This window comes from Halichoerus grypus, chromosome 3 (genome assembly GCF_964656455.1).
Source record: "Halichoerus grypus chromosome 3, mHalGry1.hap1.1, whole genome shotgun sequence".
NCBI classification, from domain to species: Eukaryota; Metazoa; Chordata; class Mammalia; order Carnivora; family Phocidae; genus Halichoerus; species Halichoerus grypus.
Window position 1 is genome coordinate 104146491 of NC_135714.1, and position 15703 is coordinate 104162193.

A 15703-nucleotide genomic window follows, 5' to 3' on the forward strand; every position below is an offset into this window, starting at 1 on the left:
TGACTACACGCTTAGTATTGATTGTAGTCTTACTATGAGCTTGTAGATTTTCATGGATTATACTCCATAGTGGGGTTTTTCTTAAAACAATATTCATTAAAGAATTATTATTCTCTATAAAATCTTTAAGTTAAATTGAGAACATCAAAGCAACTTCTGTTTCTTTTTTCTATTAGGAAAATTTGACCTATGTGACTACATATTCGTATTATACATGGAAGAAGAAGGAAAAAATACCTTTTTTTACAATTTTGGGCCCCAAGGTTTATTGTTATTGGTAGTGGTTTACAGAAATCTGAGACAGTTTTGGCTTTTAAATGTTAAAATTGACTATAATATTCCTACATGAAAATTTTCAGATAAGCAGAAAGATTTGCCCAAATAATTTTCATAGCTTTTTTTGTGTGTATTTTTCATTTTTTTGTTTCCACTTGTCTTCCTCCCCACTTTCATCTTGGCAAAGTAAGCCAGTAGGGTTTCATTTCAAATAGCAAATTAATTTTATATATAAATGCGATGAGATTAAATATATAAACAATATATTTAACAGAGGGGGAGAGGATGGTTAAGGGAGGTACCCTAATTGACCTATAATTGACTTTAAATTCCATTACCATTGGCGTATACCACCATATTGGCAAGAAAAAATGTTTTATTACTTCACTGAAATAATTAACATAAATCTGATTTTAACTAGTCAGTTATGGAATAAGATCAAGAGGGAAGATTTAAGGCCTAGTTTCCAACATATAAAAGGTTGGCCTCATGAGAAAGCATAGTCTACTTGATCTCTTGCTTAAAATTATTTAAATTGTTTATAACATGTTTCACCTTGTAGGTTTTTTGCTAACAAACTAATAAAGATTGTGCAGCTCTGGGAAAAAGGAAATAAAATCTTGTCATTTTTTTCTTTTTTCTTCATTTTTAGGCAAGGTCATGTGAATCTTCCTCCACTTGAATTCAAACCAGCATTAATGTTGGAAACCTTTAGCATCAGTGCTGTTGTAATGGAAAAGTCAGTGTGCACCCCTCAGAACTCTACCAGTGCTCTTTCTTTTCATGATCTCAACAAACGGTATTATAATACCTTCCACTGTAACTTTACTATTTCTTGTCAGTCAATAAGCCAGCATGTAGATATGGCTTTGGTTCGTCTTATTCATCAATTTAGTACGATGATAGATGACATCAAAGCGACTCAGACTGACATTAAACTTAGCAGATATACAGCTGGATCGGCTTCCCCAACACCTACCTTCAAAACCAGAAAACATCGGGATTTTCGCTCATCTGACTTCAGCCGCAGTTCTAGAGGAAGTCTGAATGGTGGCAATAGAGTAAACAATGCAAAGAACAAACGGACCAACAATGAAAATAACAAAAAGGAATCTCGAAACAAAAATTCATTAGGAAGATCTGAAAGAAGAACTTCAAAAGTGTCTAGGAAAGGTTCAAAAGATGTGGTGGACCATATGACTATTCATATGGATGACTCTGATTCAATTACAGTGTCAGAACAAAGTGAGCCTTCGGCTGAGTGCTGGCAGAATATGTATAAATTACTTAACTTCTATTCACTTATCTCTGATCCAACAGGAATATTGGAAAAATCTTCAGAAACATTTGGACCAGCAGGTAATGGATATCTTTATATTTGAAAAATTTCTTTTTAGAACAGCAGTAAAACTAAAACAGACTGGTTGTTGATCATGTTTTCTTAATGTTATAAGGAGATAAATGAAATGCCAAGAAAATTGCCAGTCACCCATGGAGAGAAAATAGTAATGGCAGTCAGATAATCTGCCACCCCATTTCCTGTCCTTCCATACACAGTATGGTCTTAAAGATTCAGACATACTACTTTCAAATATCTGACTCTGTTATTTACTGTCAGTATGATCATGGGAAAATGTTGAAAAATTTTAAAAATAATTTTGGTGAGGAAGAGGGCTGGTTTGGAATATGAAGAAAGATAAGATGGTGTTTGGAGTGTCCTTCAATTTCACATTTTCCTATCTAAATCCATATGTTTTGTTTCCTTATAAAGGAGTTCGGAGCCCTACAGAGCCAACATGTAAAGTTGTGTTTGAGAATGAACAAGACAGTAATAGTTTGACTAAGACACAGAGGAAACGTAGCTTGGTGACTTCTGAACCTCAGCATGTTACTCTGATAGTGTTTGGGATTGGCATGGTGAACCGCACACACCTGGAGGCTGACATTGGGGGGCTAACAATGGAATCAGAACTGAAGAGGATCCACGGCAGCTTTACACTTAAGGAAAAAATGAAAGGTAGGCTGACGTTCTAACACTGTAGTGCTACTTTTCTGAAAAAAAGCCAATGCCATGTCTCTAAAATTCCTACTTGGCAGTTTTTCTTCAAAAAATGAACTTTTCCATTTATATGGATGAAGAGTGCCACTTTATATAGTTTCTTTTCCTATTTTTTTAGTTTTCCAAGTTTTCTGCACCAAATCTACTTCTGAGATTTAAAATGCTTTTAGGCTATTTAATGCATGAATGGCATATTAAACTGTATATTTGGCATTATTCCAACTTTGACATATAATATGTACATATATATGAATACATAGAAATAAGAAAAAAAATTTTAAGTAGTTCCAAAATAATTTAAATTTTATTATAAATAAAACTTAAATTATCTTTTGTCAATGATTGTATTATGGATAAAATGCAACTTTAATACAAAATACAATTAATTTATTTCCAGATTTCATATAATTCTTTTTTCTTACATTTAAGATGTTTTACATCAAAAGATGACTGAAACGTGTGCCACTGCTCATATTGGTGGGGTTAATATTGTGCTGCTTGAAGGGATTACACCAAATATACAGTAAGTGTTGTTGTCTTCAACTTGTTTATTACAGTTTTATAGGAAACTTAAAATTCATTGGATGAATCCCATACATGCTGAGTTGAGATGTGTATACATTATGTTACCAGATACTATAGTTCCTATGTCATTAAGAATATCACCAAATGAAATGTTTTCAGAAAAATAATTTTTTCCCTTTTTACAATTGGTTTACTACCCCCGCACCCCCCCCAAAAAAGCTGACTCCAAGTACACTATAAGTTTGTATAACAAGAAAAAATGATTATAATGCAAACTTCAGTTAAACATACAACATACAAAAAGCTTACATAATTCAAATAGTTAAAATTTTAGTCAAAGAATACAGACTGTCTCTTGATTTTATGTTAAGTAATCATTACTCAAATTCATGCTGGCTTTTAAAACTGTATCTTGCCATTTTTCATTTAAAGAATTTAACAATAAAGCCTATGAGACTCTTGTAATAATATAGGTAAACTTTTTATAGTGAGTATACCATACCATATCACTTTTCTTTTGATTCTTTGCTCTTAACCTTTTCTTTATAAGTTCTACTCTTAGATCTATTCTGAATTGTTCTGATAATGATTACCTTTCAATATATGCAGATCGTTAACCTATTATCAGTATATTTAACCATTGACTTTGTTCATATGCTTGGGAGTATATATCTTAATTCCTAACTTCCTTTTACTGGAGCAGCTTTATGTTGTAACTACAAAATATGCTTTGATAATTTAGGTCAGATTTTGAGAATTTGCTGTTTCTTAATATAACTAGTTAATGTTCTGTCATCTTATAGTGAATCTGTCGTACTAAATACTGACTAAATAGAGGATTTTGTTCAGCTTCGTAAATATTAAGTGTTAATCATATATTGACTAGTAACAGTTCTATTCATATTTTAAACATGGGTGATGTGATAACTGTCTTGGAGAACATTTCCTTTAAATGGTTGGTTAAGTCTTACTGGGGTATTTTAGACCTGTAAACCTAGAGCCAAAGAGTATATTTCATTATAGATGCCTACTTGGTCCAGATTGCATTTCCTAAGCAGTCTGGAAAGACCAGGAAATTACAGTAGTTATGACAGACAAGATCTTTTCTGATCATTCAGTGTGGGAGAAGGGCGATTATGATGTAGTAATTGCAATCTTAACAAGGACCTACTGTGAACCAGGAGCCTCTCATAGATTATTTTATTTAATCCTAATCTGAATCCTGTGAACTGAGGTAGTTTTATCCCACTTTACAGAACAATAAATTGAGATTCAGAAAGATAAAAGCTGTGCCTAAAATACTTAAAACCCTACAGTCAGAATTGTTGTCTGAACCTGTGCTTCTGCCAAATGTCACTACAGACCTTCAGTTCCATGGTTCCTTTGCTGGTTCTAAATTGAAAGTACCACGGCTACTTTAACTTATGCAGCAAGTAAAACAAATTTCTCTAGTTGTCTCAGGTGTCTTATTTACTCTATCCTCTTGAACCTTTTATCTTTATTATCTGTTATCTCTTAAGGGCTTCAAATAGTTTCCAGACCTGCAAAACAGTATTTATAAAACAGATTTTTAGAAAGTATTATATAGTTATATTTCTTGCCTTTGGGAAAAAAAAAAACAAAACAAAGATCCCTTAACTTTTTTTTTTGAAAAATAGAAGTTATTAATTATTCACTACCAAACTGTACTAGTGTTAAGACATTCTGGATTTAGTCTTTGGTTTTTCATTTCTGATTTCAGTTAAAAGGAAATGAAACTAAAAAAAAAATAGTTGAAAAGTTTCTTTGAGGGAAAATTTTAAAAGTGGGAAATAAGAAAAGCATTCCAGATGATTGGTCATGCTGTAACTAATTTATGTATGAATGTTTATTTGCTTCCTTTTTGTTTTCCTGCTTTCTCTTGAATCTTCATCTGTAGACTGGAGGATTTTCCTACATCTCCTACAAGCACAGCCAAACAAGAGTTTCTGTATGTCATATTATTTTTTTTCCCCATGGGCTTTGTGATTAATATAGTATTGAATAGTTTTAAAGAAGTATTTCAATTATCTGCATGGCTGTGAATGTATGTAGTTGTTATTTTGTAGCTTTAATGTAGATCCTTTTATAGATTAAAGCTTACTGACATTCAAGGAACACACAGAGGTAAGGTCTACCTTTTGGTAATTCACACTTTGTTTTGTTGTTGAAAGATTTTAACACTGTAGTTATGTGTTGCTTGTGCTTTTTTAAGACACCTCACTGTTAAAATTTATATTATCATAAATCCTTCTTAAGGTTTGATGTGATAATAGAAACTAAAAAGTTTCACTTGCATATGAGTTTTTACTAATTACAAAAATAATTATTAAAACATTAATATATGAAAACATTGACACATCTCAACTTTATAATTTTGTTTTCAAGATGAGAGTTAAAAAAAATAAGATGAGGAGAGTTTACTACTCTGTTGACAGATTTTATATATGCTTTAGTAAAAGTGCTTTTATATTTTGAGTGGCTTGATTTGACCCAGTTATAGCTGATATTTTGTGGTAGTGAGCTATACTGAATGCTATTAATTTAAGTATTTGTTACATGAGTCTTACATGGGGGTGGAGATAGAGTAGAGATAATGAAGCCCCAGAGTAAATCCTCAAATTTCACTCAGCCTATTGGATAGAAAAGGATGGGGCCTGCATTTACTTCCTGGACTCAAGAAGTAGAAGAAGATGCGGAAAAAGTACTTGCCTCATTAGGCAGGTGGTCATTGTAGCTGATCACAGTGGATCTGTCAGAACCTTGTGAGGGTAGACTAACACTGCCAATGAATTCTTTAACAAGATTGTTTGGTCACTTGCCGTGAACTTTTATATATATATATGAGGCATGCCTAAGGTGCTACCTGTTGTTATAGTCTTCTCTTCAGAGAGATTTTGACCAGTTCTTTCTTGTGTAAAAGTGTTACATATTCTACATTACTGTAGGAGCTAGATTAGGTGACAACTCTCTTCAAGAATTAAAATAAAATTATGAATAGATAACTCACCTAGCAGCTTGTAAACTATTTAATTCTTCATTCTGGGTCTCCTTATGTCTTTAACACGCACAGTTTGACAGGAGTTAATGTTAATCAGACATCCTCTATAGTTTCTGGCTTGGTTTGATCAAGATAGGTCTATCATGTTATCCAGCTCAGAAGAACACCACTCACATTGTAGTAGTAGGCATCGTTTACACAGACTACAGTGTGAATGGAGCCCTCTGGTGCTGGACAGCACAGAGCACCTGAAGTCCTTAACATCAGAATTTTCACTGGAAATATCATAGTAGGATCCATAATAGGAGAGCAATCAGCCCCATTAGCTTTCCATTCTTACTTTTGCCATATACCTGAAATTCCAGTGTTCTATACGTGCTTATATAATCGAAAGTAATATTTAAGCAGACTTCTATAGATTATAAAGGAAAAAACAGCGAGATAGGTATAGAATTTTACTGTCATGATAAGAAGACAGACTTCTTTGTATGTTTAGTTTCATTCAGTAGATGGATGCTGTTCACAAGTAAAAAATCATTTGCATTTTAGCACCATCTGAGTGTTCTGGCTTATGTTGAAATTGAATTTAAAATGAAATCTCATTGATGATAAAAGTAGCTTTATTTATTATAATATTTAAGAAAAGATTCCAAATTCAGTAACTAGTCAGTATCCCAGAATCTACTCTCATGCTGGCTAGACCAATTTCATAGATTACCTTTTTCCCTAGTCTGTGATAGTCTCTGAAAATAGTTGCCTTTGTAGAAGAAAGCCACATTGTTCTCCAGTAATCATGTTTTAATTTTATATAATACATGGATTTCATTGTCTGTAAATAATCAACACCTCTGATAGAGCCATTGTTATGCTTCTCAAGGCTTATTTTAATAGAAGCTAAATATGATAAATTGTTTAGATCCTCGAGACTGTAAATAAATTCTCAGCAAATCCTCTACAACCTAAGTAGAGATAAATGTATGTCAACCGACCTGTAGTTAATACGAAATTTGCATTTTATATGTTGTTTTGCTAAATCTATTTATTGTCAAGAATCCTTTGCCCATTTGAAAGATAATATTTACGTTTGAAGCTATCCTTTTACTAACTGGGCCTTTACTGGTGCAGTTCATTGACGTGAACCTTTCCATTCTATACATCAAAACTGCTTCATCATGACTTCTACATACATGACTTATCACATGTTATCGTGGAATTCCACAGCTCTAGTGTTGGGAGTCATTCCTCTGCTGTATTTCTTTCTGCTCATTAATTTCACAAAATTCAGTGAGTGCTGCCATGCTCAAGGTACTGTTGTAGGCATTGTAAGAGAAAACAAGAAATCCAGAAAGATAATATCTCTGCTTTGTGTCTGTATCAGTAAAGCTTACTAATTTTTAACTAAGTAGTAGTTACTTATTATGAATTAGACTTCTATCATTTCTTTGACACTTGTTGAAAATTTTAAAAAATGGAAAATATAAGTTAAATTCCTTCTTTCCTGTTAATTTCTTCCAACATGTTAGATAATTGATGAATTCCTTTGATTAGACTCTAAGAAGTATAGTGAGTATTTTATTCTATATTCAGCATCTATACTTTCTTAGTGGTTACACATATCCCTAAAATAAATTGGGGGCAAAATGAGGAGTTCTGAATGGAGGAAAAGTAAAAATGGAACTTTGTGTGTTGTACACATGTAATATGTCCATGTTCATTCTTTTACTTGTGAGCACATACATGTTTTCTTCCATAAACTCTATTAAAGATATAGAATGATTTTCAGTGCAAACAATGTAAAATAAATATATTTCAATGTTTTTATAAAGTATTTCCTCAATATATGATTTAAATGCCTGAAAAATCTTAAGTCATTTAGTTCATTGAATGATTTAAAAGCATTGCCTTATTCTTAAAGTACTTTTTCAACATTTCTCTTTATTTGGCTATATTTTAATGGTCTTCCTTCTTTATTAATAGAACTGTAGTGAAATGTAGTATTGCCAAGTCACAAGCCCTCTACAGTGCCCAGAGAGGGTTGAAGACTAACAATGCTGCCGTGTTCAAAGTAGGAGCTATCAGCATCAACATTCCCCAGCACCCTGCCACCTTACATAGCATGATGGTTCGGAGTTCCCACCAACTATCTAAGCAGATCTCAGATCTTATCAGACAGCCTTCTACAGCGTAAGTTATTTTTTCAAGTTCTATGGTTCTGTGTAATACTTTAAATTGGTCTTTGATGTGTTAACTATAGTTTGGAGGAAGACAGAGGGTTTCATCCAAATATTGACCATTATGAACTATGGTGCAGGTGGAAAGTATGTTTGTGGGAGAATCATATTGGGTATAAAGTACTCTGTCACAAATGCAATTGTCAGTGTTCTCTATTGCATCAATAAAGCTTAAGAGATCCCAGAGAGGGACTCCTGGGTGGCTCAGATGGTTAAGCATCTGCCTTCAGCTCAGATCATGATCTCTAGGTCCTGGGATTGAGCCCCACTTGGGCTCCCTGCTCAGCGGGGAGTCTGCTTCTCCCTCTCCCTCTGACTCTCCCCCTGCTTGTTGCTCTCTCCCTCTTTCTCTCCCTCTCTCTCTCTCTCAAATGAATAGATAAAATCTTAAAAAAAAAAAAAAAAAAAAAAGAGATCCCAGAGATTTGTGGGCATAATAAGAGGTACTAAAAAAAAGCAAATTAACAAATTCTAGGACTGTATCAATTCTTATTTACTTTAAACTCATTGAAATTTATGACTGCATAAGTTTAAAAATTACAGTGGTCAATTATATCCCATGCATGGTTTTGTGTTGTCCTATGAAATTGTTGTACATGGTTCAAGGCAGGATATGATCATGCCACATAAATATTTTAAAGGGAAGAAAACTGGACCTTTGTACATTGATTTCTATTCCCTGTGTTTATAGCCCTTTTTCATGGGTCTGAATTGTTAAGATTTATTCCTGGTCCTTAAAGCTATATAACTAATGAATAATTAATAAAAATATGGTAAGTAAAAGGTAAAAAAAATTGCCTTATTATAATCCTTTTGCTTTATCTGTAAGGTAGAAAAACATTAGTGTGTCTTTTTACAGTGTGCTAAAGCAGTGATATTTCTAATTGTTCTATATAGATCTTTAATTCTGACATAATATTCATGTCTGGTTGAGTAAGTAGTAATAATTTAAATATGTTTCTCCTGTCAGTGGAGTATGGCATCCAAAATGTGTACGTAAGACTTAGTTTAAAAATATGCTAAGGAACTTTTCCTTATTATAATACATTGGCAGCAGAATGTTAAAAAAAAATCAGACTCTTGTCAGAGCAGGTTAAAATCATGGTTTCGCCGTTTTCTAGCTATGCTTCCTCATCTGCAAAGCAGATAATCATACCTACTCAAAGGTTTTTGTGAGATAAATGAAAAAATGATATAAAACACACAGAGCACTAAGAATATTACCTGGCACATACTAAGCACTCAAATAATTATTGTTATTGTTGGTGGTGTTGTTATTAATAGTGGTAATGACAGTAGTGGTAACAGTAGTAATATTACCATCAGTAATAGAGTGCACAATGCTTAAGTCATAGAATTTGGAATCAGACAAACATGAGTCTTCACTCTAGTTTCACATTAAGGATATGAATGGCCTTGACAGTATAACATTCGTTTGTATTGTTATTACTTCTTGTTTAATTTCTAGATCATCATTTTTCTGTGGCTGTTTTTAGGAAGTCTTAAGGGGGTCTGGTATTGAAAACCTCTGTTTACAGTTAATTTTTGCTATTTTTCATTGAGAATTCTAATAATTTTATACAATAAAATGGTAGTTGTTCTAGTTGTATCTTTTTAAAGTGATTTTTTTTTGCTTTATAGCCCACAGCCCATGAAAGAAGATATTGCAACGCCCCTACCTTCTGAAAAAACTCCAACAAGTGTTAATCAAACTCCTATTGAAACAAATGAATTTCCTCAGCTACCCGAAGGTTTAGAAAAGAAGCCTATTGTTCTTAAATTCAGTGCCATGTTAGATGGTATAGCCATTGGAGCAGCACTTTTACCATCTCTGAAAGCAGAATACAAAATGGGAAGAATGAGAAGTCATGGAATGACAGGTAACATTGAATTTTGAATTCAGTCTCTTTAAATTTATGATTGGTTTGAGAAATTAGTAATATTTTGATGAAAAAGTACATTTGGTTTTGAAGATATTATATGAAAATTTAAATAATTTTAATTAGAGCACTTTTCAATTTCATTAATGATGTCCTTCAGTCAGGTAAAAAAATACCAGTTACACCTTCCTTGAATGACCAGCAGGGACCCCACTTTTATTTGAACTCTTCAGAGCTATTCAACTATTGAGGCCATTTCTGATCAAGCTTAAGTTCAATAAGTTTCCACATCTGTTAGTTTCTTTTTAGTCTGAATAACTTGGTTTATTCTCTCATTGAGTGAATTTAGCGCAAATCAGAGGTTATTTGGCTTCTTCAAAATAGCTACTTCTATAAGGTATTGTGATCCTTATATACTCTCTCCAAAAAATTTTTGCTGCTGTATTTTTATTCTGCAACTTATCATATCTACAAAAGTGTGTAAATTACATACACACAGTTTCAAGAATAATAACTGTAACCTTACCAACCCATTACACAAACTAAGAATGAAAACATTACTAGTACTGTGAAGCCTCCTTCAATGAATATTATCACTACCAGATTTTCTTCATGACTGCTCATGGAATAACCACTAACATGAATTTTGTGTTACCCATTCCTTTGCTTTTCTTTATAGTTTTACCACATATGTATATACTCAAAATGGCTTATGTTTTGAACTTTATTTGTATGGACTTCCACTAAAATGTATTTTTTAATTGGAAGATTTTTTGCTGTACATTTTGTTTGAGATTCATCTGTTCATTCATGTATCTGTGGTTCATTCATTTTTCACTGAAACCTAATAGTCCAGTATGTGATTATATTACAGTTTATCTACTCTACTATTGATGGACCTTTGGCTCATTTTATATTTTGCTTTTACAGTTGTTCTCACACACATCTCTTGGTACATGTGCACGAGTTCCTCAAGGATATTTACTTAGGAGTGGTACAGCTAGACTGTAGGGTAAATACATCTTCAGTTTTATTAGAAAGTACAAAACTGGGGTGCCTGGGTGACTCAGTTGGTTAAGCGACTGCCTTCGGCTCAGGTCATGATCCTGGAGTCCCAGGATTGAGTCCCTCATCGGGCTCCCTGCTCAGCAGGGAGTGTGCTTCTCCCTCTGACTCTCCCCCCTTTCATGCTCTCTATCTCATTCTCTCTCTCAAATAAATAAAATCTTTAAAAAAAAAAAGTACAAAACTGTTTTCCAAAGTACTTGTGTTCACCAGTATTTACTGTCCTTCCAGTATTAAATGAGAGTTCCCATTATTCCACATCCTTGTCAACATTTGGTATATTCTTTTAAGTTTTTGCTTTGTCTGGTAAATGTGGAATGGTAGCTCATTGGGGTGTTAATTTGTATTTCTGTAATTAAGCTGATTTTTTTTGTTATTAAGATATCCTTATATGTTTTCTTATATGAAGTGCCTCTTGATAGTTATTGTTTTTTGCCCATTTTACCATTGAATCATTTGTATTTTTTTTTGTTCACAGGAATTCTTTATATGTTTTATATGTTAAACTTTTAATATTATAAGTTTAACATACATTGTCATTTCATTAGAGGCTTATTTCACTTGTTGTCTTTTGACCAACAAATATTCTTAGTTTTAAAGTAATTGAATTTACCAGTATTTTCTTGTATGATGTGTATTTTTATATCTTAAATCTTTATCTTCCCAGGATATGAAGCTATTCTCTTATGTTTTCTGTTAAATGTTTTTAAATTTTGCTTTTTAAGTTCTTAATCTATATGGAATTATTTTTTTCTTTAATTTGGTGTGGATTTGTCTAATCAGTTACTGCAGCATCAATTATTGACTGATCTGTCCTTTTTTTCAATTGATACATAGTCCATTATTGTCATCTCTTAAGTGCTGATATATGTGGGGTCTGTTTCAGAGTTCTTTATTATGCTTCATTGGCCTATTTGCACCATTATTGGTGACCTGTTTGCACCACCTATTTACAGTCTCATATTGCTACCTGACATTTCCTTTTTAAAGATTTATCTTGGTTATTTTTAATTACTTGCTCCTTCATATACGTTTTAGAAATCAGTTTCTCAAGTTCTCTGAAAAAGCCTATTTCGATTCTTTTTTTTACCTTTATATTATTTTATTATTAGTTATTTTTTTCTTATGTTATGTTAGTCACCATACATTACATTAGTTTTTGATGTAGTGTTCCGTGATTCATTGTTTGCGTATGACACCCAATGCTCCGTTCAAGAGGGCACGTACTGAATGGAGCCTATTTCGATTCTTATAAGAATTTAATTAAATCCGTAGATTTACTTGGGGAAAATTGACAATATTTTTTTGTGTTTTTGTTTTTATTTTTTTAAAAAAGATTTTATTTATTTACTTGACAGACAACACAAGCAGGGGGAGTGGCAGGCAGAGGGAGAGGGAGAAACAGGCTCCCCGCTGAGCAGGGAGCCCAATGTGGGGCTTGATCCCAGGACCCTAAGATCATGACCTGAGACAAAGTCAGACGCTTAACCAACTGAGCCACCCAGGCAGAGAATGGACAATATTGATTAATACCGAGAATTGATGCAGTATTTAACCCTTCTATTCTTGAATATGTTCTTCTTTGTCTCTTTAGGTCTTCTTCAGTGTTTTTCTGCAAAGTTTAAAATTTTTCAACCAAAGGTTTTTGTGCTTCTGTTACAAAATATATTTATTTGCATAGATTCCTAGGTACCTTATGTTATTGTTATTGTTGTTTAGTTACTATGAATGGGATATTTTGTAAAATGGCATTTTCTAAACTGGTGGTGAGATATACAAATACGTTTGATTCTTTTATGTTAATTTTATACTCAGCACCATAGTAAACTTTTTTTTTATTGCCAATAAGATTCTTTGGAGTTTCCTAGGTAGATACTTGTACCATGTGTAAATGATACTTTTGTTTCTTCCTTTCCAGTCTTTAAGAATTTTTATTTCTTTTTCTTATTGTGCTTCTGCTACAATGTTCAGAAAAGGGTATTGTGGGCATCCTTGTCTTACTCTTATTTCTTAAGGGAATCAATATTTCATCAATGAATGTGATGTTTGCTGTAAGGTTTTGCTAGATTCCCTTTATCAGGTTAAGAAAATTGATTTCTATTCTTAGTGTGCTAAGAGTTTCTATGAAGAAAAATTGGTGAATAGTATCAGATGCTTTTTTCTACATCTATTGAAATTAAAATGTTTTTTCTCCTTTATACCATTAACATAAGTTGTATTACCAATTTAAAAATGTGCATACATTGGCATATATAAATATGTACTCATATGTATTTATATATATTTACATGTATGTCTTTATTCCTACTTCTAGCATTTTAACTTTTCTTTATAGAGAGGGATTTTTCTGAACATCTAGGTCTTTCTGTTACTAGAAAGAGAAGCACTATGAAGGGAGCTTCCAGATTTGACAGAGTCAGAAGTATTAGGGCCTTCAGATATTGGCCTGACAATAAATTAGACTCATCTTGGTCATTTATTCAGGGCATCCATGAAATGTAAGACTCAACAGAGACAGTAAGTCAAAAGCCAAATAGGCAGTTGGAACTAGGAAGAAATGAATATTTAGGAGCAAAGTAAATGTACTATCAAATATCAAATTAGTTCTTCTTGAAATGAAGGAGAGGGACAAAAATAGTAAAAGAATGGCTATACTAGTGATAAGGGATGACCTGAGGCCTAGGATTACTTCAATCTTGATGTTTTTATTTGGTAATGCTGGTGATAGTAGTAGAAATTTTAATTTCTGTGGTAGCCCCCCACCCTTTGCATCCTGCAAGTGATGGTCACTGAATCTGCCTAGTTGGAGTTAGTAAGAGAAGATCAGAGCAGTCATGATCCATCTGGCCATTCATAGTTGCATGCAACGTTTGGTGAAAGAGCTTTTTTCTGTTTATGCCTAACTCATTCCAATTATAAACATCATTGTATAGTTAGTGAATAGCAAATGTAACATACAGGAGTGATCTTTTACTAGTATTTTGAAAAAAGAGAATTATTTCTGGCACAATTGAGAACACTAGGAATATTTATTAAATTATAATATGTATGTAGGCAAAATAGGCTATTTAATGATGTTTGAGTGGAGAGAATTGGTAACATATAGAACGGTGTAAGACTTGGTTGGTTGGAAAGGAGCGCATATGTATACAATGGGCAATGATAGATCTTGATTTTAACAGGGCTTCTTCTACTCCTTAATGCCTTCATAAACAGCTGGAGAAATATGGCTCGAATAACGGTATAGGTTGTACATTTATAATTATTTGAACAACTGCATGCCAAATTGTTGATTTAAGTGTTTAGAACCAACAGTAGTTTTAGTAAACTAAAACTCATACCATGTCCCTATTTGGTATATGGTCCTGTTAATAATTATTGTTAAGGTAAAAAATACATGTGTTTGCATAATTTTATACCTGATGAATGTTTTCAATGAGTACAATGATTTGACAGTTTTCACTATTTCCTTCCATACTGAATCAGGATCAGGAGGCTAGTTGTTAGGTGCTAACTTCTCTGTTAATAAAGCAGAATGAATGTGAATATGGATTAGAATTTTTTTTTACACTTAATTTCTCTTGTTATAACTCTTCTGTGATAAGGGCAGTTTCTTTCTGTTCTACTTTCTATGAAATAAAGAACATTTGTAGGTGTTTCTCTGGCACCTAGTCGGCTTAATAAATAATACTTGCTGGCTTAATAGTACTGACTGATTCTTTATAGTACTCGTAAATATATATATAAGGATTTATTTTATTTGGGATATGTATGCATTTTTTTAGAAACCAATTTTTTGAACAAAGGAGTGAATGAGCACCTGAACAAACAAACAATAACTTTTCTTATTTCTTACAGGTGCACAGACCAGGTTTACATTTGAGCTGCCAAATCACAGATTACGTTTTACTTCGAAAGTTTCTGCCACAGATATGTCAACCATTCCTCCTTCTGCCAGTCTCAACCTTCCTCCTGTTACTATGTCAGGGAAATATATAATGGAAGAACATGATAGTTATTCAGATCAGGTGTGGAGTATTGATGAACTACCTTCTAAACAAGGGTACTATTTACAGGGAAATTATCTACGTTGTGTGGCAGAAGTAAGTCTACTTTTTAATTTTCTTATGCTTTGTCATTTAGAAGTCTTTAAGTTTTAGGTGTACCAAACTTTTAAGACAAATCATTATATCATTTATCCTCACAGAATTTTATACCAAATTTGGGGTGTATGTATGTACACATGTGTGTATATATCTGTCTCTCTATAGTTTCATGTAAATATGCTTTTTTTATTAGTCATGTTTGAATTTGTATTTCGTATATTAGATTTCATATCCATCTCTTGAATACTTTATGGTTCATTTGACTATAAAAAAACTAATAGCATTTATATGCATTGACTTGTATAATACTTAAATCAATCCTAAGAGGCAGATATATTTGTTCTCATTTTGTAAGTGAAAAAACTGCGCTTTCAGGAGGTTACATGATTCATCAGGAATACATAATTATTAACAATCTTTTTTTCATAATTATTAACAATCTACAGGTCATACAAATAAAATACAGTTAAATTCAGACTAATTTCTTTACTAAGGGAAGTTGAAAACCAGCATACCTAATTCCATCATTTTTTCACTTTATA

At 32.7% G+C, this 15703-nt stretch overlaps 1 protein-coding gene across 7 annotated transcripts in view; it reads left to right on the forward strand.

The window, feature by feature from the left end:
- BLTP1 (bridge-like lipid transfer protein family member 1) overlaps positions 1–15703 on the forward strand; it is a 208044-nt gene that overhangs the window by 121240 nt on the left and 71101 nt on the right. For 6 of the 7 annotated variants that reach the window (XM_078069196.1, XM_036069404.2, XM_078069201.1 and 3 more), the window contains 7 exons: positions 929–1635; positions 2048–2293; positions 2765–2858; positions 4779–4829; positions 7857–8063; positions 9752–9990; positions 14914–15158. In XM_078069196.1, the coding sequence (XP_077925322.1) occupies positions 929–1635; positions 2048–2293; positions 2765–2858; positions 4779–4829; positions 7857–8063; positions 9752–9990; positions 14914–15158 (1789 nt within the window). The remainder of the gene's footprint in view (positions 1–928; positions 1636–2047; positions 2294–2764; positions 2859–4778; positions 4830–7856; positions 8064–9751; positions 9991–14913; positions 15159–15703) is intronic. The other variant, XM_078069198.1, reaches the window with a different exon arrangement.